Source organism: Anguilla anguilla, chromosome 13, assembly GCF_013347855.1.
Source record: "Anguilla anguilla isolate fAngAng1 chromosome 13, fAngAng1.pri, whole genome shotgun sequence".
Taxonomy (NCBI): domain Eukaryota; kingdom Metazoa; phylum Chordata; class Actinopteri; order Anguilliformes; family Anguillidae; genus Anguilla; species Anguilla anguilla.
In genome coordinates, this window is record NC_049213.1 from 28,238,087 (window position 1) to 28,254,266 (window position 16,180).

General features: G+C 38.3%; 1 protein-coding gene across 2 annotated transcripts in view; it reads right to left on the reverse strand.

Annotated features, from left to right (window-relative positions):
- cntn3b (contactin 3b) overlaps nucleotides 1-16,180 on the reverse strand; it is a 66,809-nt gene that overhangs the window by 34,486 nt on the left and 16,143 nt on the right. For both annotated transcript variants that reach the window (XM_035386746.1, XM_035386747.1), the window contains exon 3: nucleotides 12,689-12,824. In XM_035386746.1, coding sequence (XP_035242637.1) covers nucleotides 12,689-12,824 — 136 coding nt within the window. The remainder of the gene's footprint in view (nucleotides 1-12,688; nucleotides 12,825-16,180) is intronic.

Below are 16,180 nucleotides of genomic sequence, written 5' to 3' on the forward strand. Positions count from 1 at the left end.
ATGTGAATAAATATTTTTGAAAACTTAGCCACAAAAATTAACCAAGATTCAACTGCAGATCTGAACAGCCTAATTAATTTACATGCGGTTTGACAGTTTTACTGCCTGTTACACCAATCCTTAACACTGCCTTCTCTATGGACCGCCTCATTAAACATAATTGTAGTCATTTTCAAGTGGGTCTATCAATGAGTTTCCATTTAAAAATACTTTTGTGTGAAAAGATAATAGTTGCTTTTGAATGCTTTAAAATGATTAAAGTCACATTACACTAGATAACCTCTCCTTCCACACTGAATTTGTGATTAAATGAATCTGAATCTGATGTCATTCCAACACGTCACCCACCTTTTCCTTTCTCGCTTGCCCAAGAAAGAATCTTTAACCAGAGATAAGGATTCCTCTTATATCTGGCAAAATAATTATTATGTATGGTGCAGGTATTTCAGTAAAAATACTGTACTTCACTTGGAATCACTGGTAAGAACTTTCAGTATGAAGTTTAGAAAGTTATCTATTTAACTAGCTCAACCTAAATGGCATTTAACATTGCATATGTTGTTAAAAATAGCAATGTAGCTACATATCCAGGCAAATCTCTCCTGCTAGCTCTTCCAGTTTTTCCACATGATTAGCTCACCATGAAGGTCATTTTGCATTATCTTGGGTGTTTACAAAACTGCTCAGACAAATATCTATTTCTGAGCAGCTTGTGTTTATTACATAATTGCGGGATAGTAGCAGTTTGCTTTCTTGTGACTTTGCTTAAAATAAAATCACATTAAGATAATAAATAAATGACATCATAAACATTTAAGGAGCTTAATGTACACAGCACTTTGCTACACAGAGTAAAACTTGCAGTGTCCCTTTATCCACAGTTGTTTGGCACCAATCAATGAATGAGCTGAACAATAGGCTTTGGAATATGTTTAATGGCGGATTGCATCGAGACATCAAATCATTTTTTGAAATTTGTAGGTTCTCATTTTCATTCAAATTTTGAACAAACAGGGAAGACACATTCAAACAGGCTATCACACACTGATGGCATCCTTAAATCCCTAAAAAACAGGGGTGCATATTTATAATTTGATACAGGATATATCGTTTTGATCATTTCACTTGCTATCCAAGGTCACACAAGATGGCAAACTGCAATGGTGCCACCACAGAGTTCAGTGCTGTACCCCTAGCAAACAGAACAACAGAATTAGTGGCTGTGTGGTTAGCTGGATTCCAGCACCACCCCCAGCTTGTTGTTACTGCCAGGAGTTTTTTCTCAATGTCAAGCAATCATGAAATGTTATAAATTGAAAAATAATGATTGATTACAGTATTTTGGAAAATTTGAAAAAGTGTAGAGTAATGCTTGCTACTAGGCAACTAGCTACAGCCTAGGCCTACGATACACTCTCATACTAAAAAAATAATAATACCCAAATACCCAACAATCAGAAGTTTCAAAAGAAAATGGAAAAAGAAGAAATATTAAACAGCCAGTATCATTCACTGCTTAAGTCTGTAGAATAGGCTGTACCACCAATCACATCTACCTCCAGTTCCAGTGAACCAAAGGTTGAGGATGAGCCAGCTGGCTGGCCGGTAGAAGTAAAGACTCCCTCTGCTGCCAGAGAGTGTGACCACTTAAAGGGCAACAGAACCCAAACTTTTCAGACAGGGATAATAATTAGCACGCTGAGAGCCATATTGCTGCAGAGGGGCAAAGTGTCCCTGCATCATTTGCCTGCCCTGTTTGTGTCAAGCTATTGATGTCAGTTTTAGTGGGTACTAGACCAGAAATCATGTCAAGGGTACGGCTAGCTAACACTAATTTGACAGGGCTGATGCTTAATGACAAAAAAACATATAATTCCACAATTCATTTTATTTTAGCTATGGGTTATATGACTTTGGGGCACTGGACTGTATTTTCAGACAGGGGTGCAAAAATGGCTTGGACCACGGCAGGTATTGCCACTTCCTGCTACACTGAGGGGCGGCAGAGTAAAATGACTGATTTTCTGTTTGCTATGAGTTTTTAGGCTGTTGGCAAATAACATGACAGCCTATTTCCATGTCATGAGCTATCCATCTTCTGTCATCCACTGGCAGCTCAATCGTGTACCATACACAACTTGCATAACTGTGAAGGGTAGCTCCAAGGGATATTTTTCATGATTTATTTTTTTTTTTAATTTAATTCTGGGAGTAAAGTTTGTACACATAGTATTTAAAACAGAGGTGTCAATAATTTTGAGCATACAGATAGCTCAGTACCTGTATTATTTTATACAGCCTTTTTAGTAATCTTCATCAAGGGTGCCAATAATTTTGGACTTGACGGTATGCATATACATATGCAAAATGGATTCTGCAATGTTCAATTTTTTCTTTTTAACGCAGTAACTAATTGAAAGTCATATCAAAGTATTATATCATATACCGTATCATATACTAAATGCTGTCTGAGGAGGAATGCAGGCAGAGACTGCTACTAGCTGAAATATCCTCACTGGTTATTCCAAATGGAGAGTACCCTACCAGATCTCTGTGCCCTCCCTGTCACTGTGAAAGTCAGAGCGGCCCTTGCTGACTTGGCCATCGGGCCTTTTCAGCATACCCAGGGCTCTGCAACTGCCATTTCTCCAATGTCAGCTCAGCTATAAATTAGGTTTCATCCAGTCTAATCCAGCATGCACAAGTGTTTATTTCCATTACTGCAACATTTGACAGCCAGCAGATAACTAAGCAGTGGCTGTCTATTTTTATTTTTTAATTGTAGATTCCCTGGGGTCTTGGGTGTCACTGACAGCACACATGCGCAGTTACATGCGCCATCTGATCACCGTGTCATTTATGTAGCTGCTTACCCGATACGCAGAGCCCACAACACACAGACAACCTGCTTTCATGCACGGCTCTTCTAGGGCTAGGTCGTTTATTGAGTGAAACTTTCCAATGATAAAAATGCATTTCAGATGCATTCCAGCCAGGTAGTACTTCACAATATAGCCCTAAGAAAGCCATTGTGGCATGCTGCATTCCACATCACATAGACCTACACCAGGGATGCCACATTGCGCTCACAGAGGCCATTACAGGGCTAAAGACTTAGCAAGGTAGAGCTGCATGTGCTCGCCAGTGGTGGAGACTGGAGAGACACAAAGTGAAATGGACAACAAGGACCTGTAGGCTGTAGGCAAAGCAGTTTACTTGGTTACCTCTAATCACAACTAAATGTCTGACATCAATGAAACAGTTGATACAGCATCATTTCATATCTCTCACATAGTCAGGTAAATGCAAATCTATTTGAATTTACAAATTTCAGCAATTCAAATTTTAACAGCTATATATATATATATATATATATATATATGTATATATATATTAAACTGCCTGACATTCTTGACATTTGCCCAAAGAGGCTTGAGTAAAATGGCAAAAATATTTTGCACCACTCAGACAAACATCACTTTCCTCTTGAGACAGACTGACAGAGCCTCTTTAGACTTAGTGCTTGCTGTTCCACAGACATGATGGGATTGCCTGCTTACTGGGCACTGGTGAAGGAAAACAGTGCCTCATAATGTAGCCAATCCAACCAATTTATTCTCATAAATCAGGCTCTTTTAAAACTACGCCAGAGAATCACAAAATGCCTTGATTTGGCAGCTTCATTTACCACACTCCCGAATTAGCAGTAGTTTTACAATGCCTGTGTGATTATACAATAGGTCAAAAAGACGGATACCTAGATAATTTAACGGTAATGTCTGGTAGGTACTTTAAAAAATTCATAATAAATAAATCATGCAATTATTAAGACAACTGTAACATCATACATCTGATGAGGAAAAGCCTCACAGTACAAGAGTAGTATGCTATCCAAAAATGCATACAATTATCTTCCTTTGGATCCAGCGCAAGATGTCTTCCCTTAATGTAACTTTTAGTTAAGCTGAAGTTTTCAGATGTTTCAACAAATTAATAATGAGTGACAGTAAATAGTTTTCAACAGAAAGTATATGTTATAAATTGGCCTTAAATAAACAAACGCAAAAAAATAATATTTTAATTTTTGCTTAAAAAATTCAAATGTTGCAATTCCCATCAACATTCAAATTTGATTCAAATTTCAAATCAAATATGAAAGCTGTACTTTACATAACATTATTATTGGTTTGGAAATCTAACCAAGATGGCATTTGACATTTTTAATTCTAGTGGCAATTGTCCCATGCCCATTATGTGATTAGATGTTCTGTACTTATATTCTGTGCTTGTATTGCATTTATGCTCCTGGTCTCATATTGTGAAGTTATGTTAAACACAAGCTTTCACTGACACACAAATCAATTTCTTGCTGGGTGGGTGCTCTCCATGAACTAGCTCAATATGTTCAATTTGGCTTTTAAATTTTGAACCTTGATTTTAGTCATCTGAGTCTGCCAGTGGCAAATAAAACGGGTCCAAGGAAGTGTGACATTGGAAAATGTGGTTTATCTGATTCCAGAATGTGTGAGCAACTCTCTTTTCGTGCATGTGCCACCATTTTAGCCTTTTTAAAGAATGTGGGTTCTCACAAGGGCATCTGACTCAGCTCAAGCTCTTGCACATGCCCAATTTTCTGTTGGCAGGTGGAAACTGAGGCATTAGAAGACACATTTTACAGTGTTACCTGTGCCTATCTTACAGGTGGATCTCCTTTCTGCTACAACAGCTTCATATAAAAGCTGTTTTCCACAACAGAGTGTGATTGTCAGAAAATCTCCCTTGAAATACATTATTTCAGTCAGTATTGCCACTAAGGCTGATTAGCCTATGAAAATTCAGTCTGTTCAATGTACTGCAGCCCTTACAACTGGAAATCATGGCTGCTTGAAATCTGACGTGTCATTGCAATCAGTTACATAACAAACGTATAATGCAATCAAAAAATAAAAACATTAGTCTACGAATTATTCCACTAAACACAGCACATTAGTCTGGACTTTGGTTCATGTCTGATTGGCAGTCCACTTAACAGACATTCTGCTGTGTGTTTAAAATGTAAACCACCATGTTGCTTGCATAAGTAATATGGTCTCCATTACAAACTCCTCTTGTAGTGTGAAATTAGTTATTTTTGCTGTATATTTAAGGCATCTGGATTTGAGATAAAACTAGGAATACAACACAAAAGTACAGATGATCAGCTTTTAGTTAATCTTAATTAAATGCAAATGTTTTACCATTTTAAAGAAACATCTGCTTTGAATCCCCCCATTTTCAGCTGTGTGTTTGTGTGTGTGTGTGTGTGTGTGTGTGTGTGCGCTTGTAATACTATCTCTGTGGGAACCAAATGTCCTCACAAGGATAGAAAGATGAGGAAAATGTATCTTTGTGGGGACCTTTTGCTGGTCCCCACAAGGTCAAGAGGCTGCTTTAGGGTTTGGACTTAGGGTTAGGGTTACAATTAGGTTATGGTTAGGGTTAAGGTTAGGCATGTAGTGGTTGGGATTAGGGTTACGGTTAGAGATTAAGGAATGGTTGAAGTCAATGGGAAGTCCTCACAAGGATAACAGTATGGGACTGTGTGTGTGTGTGTGTGTGGGTGCCTATTATGCTTGAAATACACTCAGGCGATAACATACAAAGATCCTCATTGTAAGTGCACATCTGATTTGAAACCTTTGAGCAAACTTTGCATTCATTTCTCTTACAGGGAGGCAGGACCTTCCCCTGCAGCTTTCTTCAGCATGATGTGACCTGCTACTTAGTGGAACCCAAATGCAGTGCAATGAATATCCCAGGCTTTAAAGAAACCTATAATTCTGGGAGATGACTCATGTATTTTATATCATCATCAGACTCTTCTGATATTTCTCTGAAAGGATAGAGTTAGCTGTGTTTAGTTCAGGCACATTGTCAAGAGGCTTCCTTTACTCTCATGAGCAGTTTAATAGCCACAAAGCTTCCTCTGTAATACAATCAGGTGGATTTGCTAATGTGGTTGCAATTGTGTGTACTCTGTGAATAACTACAAGGTATCATTGAGGAGAGACATAGATAAATAAATAAATAAATAGGAGTTAAGAAGTGTTTGGTGTATTTCCTTAATATTCACTTATCTGCTTGTTTAAATGTTTTGCTAAGCCACAATTTTGTATTCTGAGGCCAATCTGAATAAGATCTTTGTAATAGAAAAACTGCAATAACAATTGTTAATATTATCAAAACCAAATTGGCAATACATCACCAGTTCTTCAATCTTCACTGTGCATTCAACCCCTGAACATTACACAAGCATGACATTTCCATGGTATCAACTGAGCTGAATTTAACGTGGCTTAGCAGTTAGTTAGCAGCTAGCTACAGCTACAGAACCGCCTTGTTAACTAGTGCCATAGCTAATACAATTATGTACAGGCTTAGTGACCAAGAGTACCAGTAACTTGTATGTAGCAATGCGCACAAGTTTAAATCATGTGATAGCATTTTATCCAATAAGGAGTTGACCAGAACTCACCATAAATGGAAGGCAACTGTTACTGACATGTTTTGTAGTGACAGTGGCACAACTGTCACTTGTTCCACAAAGCTAACATTATACCTTAAACATTGTACACTTGTATACATGATTGAAATGTTACATTTCTTTCTGATCACTGGTCAGTCTGTGATTTTGTCTCTGCATTTTCCACATGGGTTGTGGTATACAGTAGTTTGAACTCAGTATGTTCCTCGCCATCATTAACTTTAACCCCCCTGGGCTGATCTAAATAAAAGGAAACATAATAAAAATCAATGCACTGCTGTAAGCAGAGCTGATGTAGAACTGATAAGAAATGTGAAAAATAAAAATCAAAGCGGTTAGCAACTACACGTGACAACATGGGGAAACTAATTGCTGTTCAGCTATCTGTTGCTGAACTCCTGCTACCTAGCAAAACAAATAATAAGATCTCATTAAAATTGTACTCACACCGAATCTTAATGATCTACATTTAAATCAATGACTTTCAAAAAATGGAAATAAGACAATAAAAATGTCTGTAAATTAGTACAATGAAAAACAATTTACACCGTAGCAACAGTCACCTCCAAAATTTACCCTGTAATCAGCCCAACTATGCAGATGGCTGTTTATGCTGTCATGTCATAGTGCAACAGGATCATTGAGGAATTATTTCCTGCAGTCCTCTGACATAATCAAAACATGCAGAGAGAATCCATGTCACTCTGAATGTGTGATTTCTTGGTCTGCTTCTCTGGCATGTGACAAATATATTTTGTAGATACAGAGTTGAAGAAAAAAAATAAAATAAATAAAAGCTCCACAGCCTCTGAAAACCAGCAAAGACATTTCCAAGACTCACGCTAAACAGACAAAAGGTATTGCAGTCTTTCATGCATAATTTGCCTCAGTGTCTGAATTATTGTAACATTTCTGTCCCCTTTATATACAAACCCACTGCAACCACTGTTATGAAAACAAATACTATAACTATAACAAAAATGATACGACTAATCCATCCATTATCTGTACCCACTTATCCTGAGCAGGGTCGCGGGGGGTGCTGGAGCTTATCCCAGCGTGCATTGGGCAAGAGGCAAGAATACACCCTGGACACGCCCCCAATCTATGCTGACAATCAGCACTTAATATGTGGGCTTTCAAAGCAACAAGATGCTCAAAAACTGTGAAAATATTTAATAATATTTCATAACAATTTAATGAGGCAGTTTGAAAAAACTATGCCAACATATGCCAAACATGAACAGACTGCACTGGCAAAAAGGAACAGTCGTTGAAAGTCAAAGCTCATGACAGGGACAGATGGATACTTAACCGCATAGTTGCTAAATGCCTCAAAACTAAAGCCTCAAGAATAACCACAGAAATGAATCAACCTCAGTGAACCAGTCTAAACAAAAACTGCATGTATGAGCTTCACAAAGATGGGATTTATGGCAGGGTTACCATCCTTCACCTTCTGGTAACCAAGGCTAATCCACCAAGACAAATAAACTGGGGAAAGGAGCACAAAACCCAGACCACGGAGCAATGTCCTGCTCAGTCTCGTGGTATAGTAGATTTTTGTCCGCTGTGGTCATACTTGCTAGTCAAGTGTAGAAGTTTAAAAGGAAGCAATATTGGGGAAGAATTATGCTCAATGGTCTTTGTTTCAGACCACTTCCCTCCATCTCCCTGTGTGGCTGCACTTAATGGGAACAGACGGGCAATAGCCTGAGCCAATCAGGTGCTCACTGGCATAGTCATGCTGAAGGAGACTCAGGTGTGCTTACAACGGTCACACACACACACACACTGCTGCTCATTCTCTCTCCCTGTACTTTAGTCCACAGACCAGAGGAATTATCTACATCCTTCAACAGATGCATGGTGAATACTAAAAAAGGCTCTAAGCTCTGAATGGGAGGCATAAATTAAAAAAATGATACTGTAGAAACCACACTAGCCAGTATAACTACGGCACAAGGCAATCTTCTGATTAGTGCTGTAAGAAGAAGAAAAAAAAGTGTGGAAACACTGGATATCTTTAATCAGTACACACTTTCATTTATATAAGGATTCAATCCATCCATGCAACATTATTGTCCCTCTCATTGAATCGTTTCCCTATTGTATCAACATTACGTTTATCCGACAGCCTGTTAACAGTACCTTAGGCTCAGTCTTTTCAGCAGGCATGTTACTTTAACTTTGACCCTTTTGTATGCGCAGTTGTCCGTACTTATGTTTGAAATATATGTTTATTTTAATATGTTACAAAAAACAATCCATTCAACAAAAATAAAAATCTTTCCTTTTTTAAAAATTATGCATCAGATCTTACGCTGCAGTACAGCAGTGCTCCCATTTTAAAGGCAAACCATATACTGCACACCAACTTGGTGCTGAACAATATGCATGCCGCACCAGTGCCCTAGGACACTGGTTAAATTAAAACCGAACCTATTTTTTGCAAAGTGATATGTCAAGTGTTCTTGTTTCTACTGAAATATCAGAACTATGAAGGACAAAATTATTGCATCAATTAGGGCTGGGCGATAGACAGCAAAGCAACTCTTTGCACAAGTTACGCCATTAAGTACATTATGAAGGCAAAGCCCCACTAGCTTATTCACTGTTTGGTTCAGAATGAGAAAGATATGTTGGGCGGCATAGCTCAGGAGGTAAGACCGATTGTCTGGCAGTCGGAGGGTTGCCGGTTCAAACCCCGCCCTGGGCATGTCGAAGTGTCCTTGAGCAAGACACCTAACCCCTAACCCCCAACTGCTCTGGCGAATGAGAGGCATCAATTGTAAAGCGCTTTGGATAAAAGCTTTAATCAGTGCTTTAATCTGTCTGAAAAAAAATAAAATGTTAAAAACATGCCCATAATTTGCCCAGGGAAACAGAAGAAAAGCGGTTAAAAGTAAAGCTCTCTGGCACTTGCTGCTTACTTGCTAACCAGCGAGAATTCATGAACATAGGACTGAGAATACTCATGATCTCCATGTTTAATGCATTTTAACTGTTTGTCCCCTCACTGCCAAATCATTAGTGCAGGTACTGACACCATAGCTGTTGAACTTCTCAAGAACTCAAGTGGCACATTAATAAGCCTATTTCCCAAGGCCCTCAATGGGAGTGAGAAATGATTATTGGAAAATAAATGAAATTATGCACTGAGCAAAGGGGAACCCGCCCTGGCAAGAGGTCCCCATCAAGTGAAGTGAGCAATGCTTCTGGATGTATGACAGTACAGCCCATTGGTCAGGAGGAGCCCTGGCTGATCTCACTGTGCATATGAATTTTGTATGAGGTCAGTTCATCAAAGCGGGGCCAACAGTGGAACCTCTTCAGATCCTCCCCACCAGTGGCAAATCTCACCTCAGCTTGCAGGTACAGGTAGCCCCTGAACACCACACACTACAACCAACAGAGATCCAATTCCCCCCACACACACAACCCACATACAGTATATCCATGTGCACATACAAAAACACATGCACATGCACATGCACAGGCACCTCAAAGAAAAACAAATATCTCTATTCTCCAAAATTGTCTGAAGCACTGAATATTAAACATGAATCTACCAGCAACTGGCTCACTGTCTGTTTGCAGTTACAGACATGTATTTTGTGTAGGTTCAGCATCACTGTCTGGCCATCAAGAAAGGTCAAAACAAAAAGCAGTTGCTTTCAAAAAACACAGTAATGAGGTCATTTTGTGATATTGTAAAAGAGGCGGAGTACAGCAGTCTGGTGCTGTTTGATTGCTTCAAAACAAGCAAAAGGCACAGAGTCTTACAGAATGGACTCCAGTCAGTTTATTTGCCAGCTCTATTGATGCTCCATGATGATGAGGTACGACTTGCTGAAGGGGCAAACATTTCCTTTCACTCAATTGATTTATAATCAATAACATTCTTACTGTGAACTGAAACATTTATTGATGCTAGATGTTTTTTTTTTTTTGTTTTCCTTATTGCCTAAATATGATCAGTAAGCTATACATGGGAAACATAGCCTTTTTTGCTTCTTTGCTATGCAGTGGAAAGCTCTGGCTTACTTTAAGGCCAGTTTGTGTTATCAACGTGAGGATATGGCTTGAGGTCTAAGCTTACAGGACACTAAATAGGGCATGGCAGTGCATAAAGACCAATGATCAGTTTAAAGGGAGGTTTGATCACTAAGTAGCACCATTGTCAAAATATCAACACCTTGAGAAGCCTAGAAGAAAGAGAAGATGGCATGTTCATCTGCTCACAGCCAACATAGCCAATGTGATATTTTAGACCAATTGCTGGAAAAAGCTGTTTGGGGTTTATGGGCCTCAGAGCCCCATCATTTCAGCCAGTCACTGCAAGAAGAGAAAAGCTTGGGGAGATGGTTCTGGCCAATTTGTGCAGAGCTGGCACTGTAGCACAAGCAATATGTGGAGTACTCCATTGTGAGTAAAATAAATGCAGAGCTTAAAATTGATATTTTGCTGTTAATCATCACAAAAATTCTCTTCATAGCTTGAGGGGGCATCAGTTTCCATGCTACCTTTTCTGGGCCATACAAATACAAATATAAGTGATCTCACAGCTAACAGTACCCAAACCCTCCAGAGGATGTTGTGTTCTTTGAAACTGTTACCATCAATTTTTCTCTGGGGCAGAGGGAGTTTCAAATCACTAGCTTGATGAAAACAGCACATTTCCATAGCAATTCAAATGAAAGTCATGCAGCACCTTACACAAATGATTAAACATATCAAGTACTCCACTGAAGCAAAAGAATAAAGATAACACCTTGGCTTTGGACTGTAATTCATCTTTAGACCTGCTGAAAGGATGTTGAATAACTATCTAGTATTACAGGCTGAGAAACCATCAAAATTGTTTACTCAGCTTCGTTTTACAATATATAGTTTTAATTTCCAAGCCCAACTGTATTTTACAAATGCATAATCTTTTTACATAAACAGTATATTACCTCAGTTATACTTAAAGCTGCCACACAGACAACACAAAAAGAAATTAGAATAATTTATGAGTATTCTTTCTGTATTCTTTCTGTTTCATAACTGTTCACTACAACTGTACAATGCACAGTATCACAAATAACGTGAGCATAGATGCCATTTAAGAGCAATTTAGACCTAGCAACAAATAAATAAATAAACTGTTGGTTACATGCAACATTCAGAGGGAATATTTTCACGACACTGTAAAACCAATACCGTCAAACCATGATTCAGTTACAAAAAAAATTGTACATAGCTAAACAAAAAGTAAAACGAGTGACTAAATTGTTTGAAATAATAATGTAACAATATTAAATCAACATACTGTCATATTACACCAGCTATATACCATATATGATGATCACAATATCCTTATATTAAACTATTACAGTAACATGCTAGTTAAACATACAAAACTAGGGCAAGAGCGATCCCCCTGAACCTTGACATGCAGTTAACTGTGTGCTATTTCTGTGGCTCGATATCCTGATTTTGTTTTTGAAGTTCTTTAGTATGGTGAAAAAGCATTCCCTTGTTGCACATTTAAGTTGCACTGTTCTAACTTACTCCTCCTTAAATGGATGTGCTTATATAACAAGTGCAGTGATGCTCCCTGGTACTTCTTTAAGCCCATGTTTTCAGCACAAAAGCTATTGAGGAAATGTAAGCATTAAACAGAATGTCACCCAAGGTTATTTCATCTCTCGACTGCTTGCTTTGCATTTACATGTTGCTGACCAAGCTGTGAAACACAATCTCCAACAAAACAGTGTGGACTGCTATATGCAGGCATTCTGTTTATCAGGGAATGTCCTAAAGGATATCCAGGAATTCTGAGTAGAAATCTGTAGTCATTCATAATCTCCCTAATGTGTCTCCTTGTACATGCAATATGTCCCAGTTTATCCAGAGCTAACAATGGAAGAAACTAAAATACCCTCTGATTTCAAAAGTAATCTTTTATGATTATGTTAATCAAGAATTTTTAAGACACACAAACACACTAACAATTACACATATAATCCACAAAAACATCAACGTTTGCATTCATGTCAATCGATGAGTAAAATCGCAATTTTTCTTTCCCAGCATATTGGTAAGCAAAATTGTGATGGTGCGGCACCTGTCCTGTGCAGTGGACGTTTGTTTTGGTAAAACATTTTGGTGGAGCTGTACCTGTACTGTGGAGCAGGAGTTCCTGCTGCTTCACATGTTATTGTGATCTCCTGGTCTGGGGAATCGATGGGAAGAACTAGGTCACTAGGTTCCATCCTCCAGGTTGGGCCTTGGAACATTTCATCCTCTGCATAACCTTAAATGAAAAAGAAAAAAAGCACTCTAGTTCCATTACAATTATATTCTATTGCCAGCTCATAAACAGTTACTAATATTAGTAAATACTCATAGTAGTGGCTTTATAACTGAAATTAAAAGTGGACAGACAGTGATTTGCATCTTTAAAATGTAGGCAATGACCTCTAATTGGCAAAAAAGGGGACTTTGGGACTTTGTCCGATGGATCGATGCATATCCATCGGACACTATCACTATATACATGTATGGTAAATCCATTTGGCCGCTTGTCCACCATTAACCAGACCAGAAAAAATATGAAAGATATTCTCAATTATCATTAAGATAAAGTGTGTTGGTTTTTGTCCAGACATTCCAAGTGTGTGTTTGTGTGTGTGTGTGTGTGTGGGGTGGGGGGGTGGGGGGGGCGTCTAAGCACAATCATTTTCTATCTTGCATTCTTTTCCACAATAGTCCTAGCCTGGTACACACTTCAACTCCGGTTTAGCCCTGGCTTTTAATTGCTCTGCAGTTTTGTCAGGAGTTTTTGTAAAACTTGCATGCATACACACACACACACACACACACACAGTCCTCCTGTGTCATGGCATGTAAGCGCTTATAATTCCTACTAGCAAGCAACTCCTGAGCTGCTGGAGGATATTAAATGTTTGAGGCCCTCTAGGGCCTTTGCTGAGTAGCACCTTTCCCAAGGTGGGATAAAATAACAACCTCAAATAAAAAAATTAAAAAAAAACAACCCTCCTGTGTGTTTATTCAAATCTGCAAACAGCAGATGAAAACAGTTTGTGGTTTTAAGTATCATTGTTGGGACACGTTGTTGTTAATTTGGATAGGTAATAATGTCATTTATGCATTGTTTATCTCAAACATATTCATATACTTCAGAAAGTATTCGCCCCATTGAACAATTTCACATTTTTCCCAGTTACACCTTAAATGTTAATGCACTGAAATTATTTTCCCCTTCACCAACACAATAACATCTTGCCCTAGATGGCAATAAGCTTATGAGTCCCTCCTGCTGAAAAGCAACTCAGCATGACGCTGCCACCACCCTGCTTGACTGTTTAGCTTCTGCCAATCATAGTGTTGTGCTTTCAGGCCAAAGAGCACTCTCTTCAGACCACAAAATCTTATTCCAGAAGGTCTCAAAGTCTGTCCAAAGGCTTTCGACAAACTCCGTCCATGGCCTTTCTTAGAAGCGGCTTCCATCTAGCTAAACTCCCAATGAGCCCAGGTCTGAGAAGTGCTGAAAATATTTTTGATCTTGGACAGTTTCTCTCATTTCAGCTAGAGTTCTGCAACATTGTCATTGTTGTAACAGGCTACTGGATGATGTCTGTAAAAAATTGCCCTGCTTGTTGGGATTTGTAGGATGGCCTGATCTTGGTAGGGTCCATGTTGTACCATACTTTTTTTTCCCATTTTGTTACAACAGAAGTAATTGTGTAGGACGCTTCAAAGCTTTGCCAATTGAGTCAGTCTGTGTGATAGCTTGACAGGGCTGATCTGCTGTTTCAATTGTGAGACCTCACATTCAGTAATAAGTATTCTGAAATCATGCAGTTCAACACAGGTGGTCCTAGTTAATGTATTTAGCGTGATATCTCAAGAAAAAGTAAAATACCTGACCTAATTTAGGCTGTTAATACACAGGGAACGAATACTTTCAATTGCGTCATTTTCAGGTTTGTATTTTTTATGTATTTCTGAAGATAACTAAATGCTTCATTTCATTTTGACATTATAGAGAGTTCCTTATATAGGAATAGACAATATTAATATACTTTAATTTGACTTTGCAAAATGAAAAATAATCAGTGGCGAGTGAAGACTTTAAATAAACTTAAAACATAGTAAGGCTATTGTAAAGCCTGCACTGAAATATTAGTTTTGCTGGTCCCTCCACTTAAGAAACTGTGCATGCTTGGGTATCAGGCATCAACCAGTACTTAACTTTTGCTAAAAGCACCCACTAGAAAACACTATGCTGCAGGCATCATTTGGCTGTTCTATTTCTTTAAGATATCCACTTGAAAATGTCGCATACAGAAGACAATCTGCAGTTAAGCCCTCTCCACAATCACATGCTCTGTAAACTGTCTGACGGTTCTTAGATTCGCTGGTCCCGCTCTGCTATGAGACTGACAAAACTGCCAGCAGATATGGTACCACTTTAGAGTTAATCAGATGTGTATCTTAAATTATGGTTGAAAAGCCAAGGAAAACCCAGAGGATTAAGAAATATAATGTTCCAGTAACTTCGGCATGCAGTCACGACGACACTTTTATCCCCCCCCCCCCAATGTATGATACATGAAGTTGGGCCCTTCTAAAGCAGAGTTAAACTGCCTTGAAAACCCATGAAATCACATGCTATGATGTAACAGCCGAACATTAAAAATGCAGGGATACATGTCTGAGCAGAGCACTAACTCTGTAGCTGTGTTTGGTGTTAAGAAGCACTCTATGTGCAGGGCACGGATCTCAAATGAACACAAGGACAGGGGAAATCTGGAGTTTAGAAAAATGATGAATTATTTCACCAAAGAAAACACTTTGCTATGATTAATTTAATTAGTTCCACTGCTACTCCATATAGCAGAGTTTGTTACATTACACGTTTTGAATTTGAATGATGATAGTATAGGGGCATGCCTATTTCTTTGACTGAAAATATTTTATTACAAATAATAATTATTGGATTTATTACTGGAAGCAGGAAATAACTGAACACAAAAACTGAATGACTACACTACATTGCCAAATAATTGATAAATACAACAAATATTTTTATTTGAAATAATTCAAATGATTGTTTGATTCAAATACTATGTTAAAGGCATTAAAGTACTCAGTACAATTACTTAAAAATATTTTAGAAATCATATTTCAAATGCAATATTAAATATATTTGATGAAATAAGAATGTCTCCAAACTACCAATTCAGCTCCCTGCTTTTCAATGTGGATTGGCCATCTGACTCAAACACCACTCTTGAATATCTTCAGCTTTGTGGGCTCCACCATTTGTCATAGGAGGGAACAGCATCCCTGATAACTGAGCACACCTGAGATTAATTAATTAGTACAGCTGCAGAGAGAGCCCACTGGATTGCACCAATGTGAAGTGGTGTTATTAGAATGCCATATTTTGCGATGCGTAGTTGCATGCCTTATTTTAACCTTCCATCTGTATTCAGGGAAGTTACATTAAATGCCTCACATTAATTGCACATGTAATATGATACGAGTGTGAGTCATATAAAAAGCAACTTAAACATTTGACTGTTTCCCTTATTTAGAGACGAGGCCCACATATTTTGAACAATGGAAGTGAGAGTTGATTTG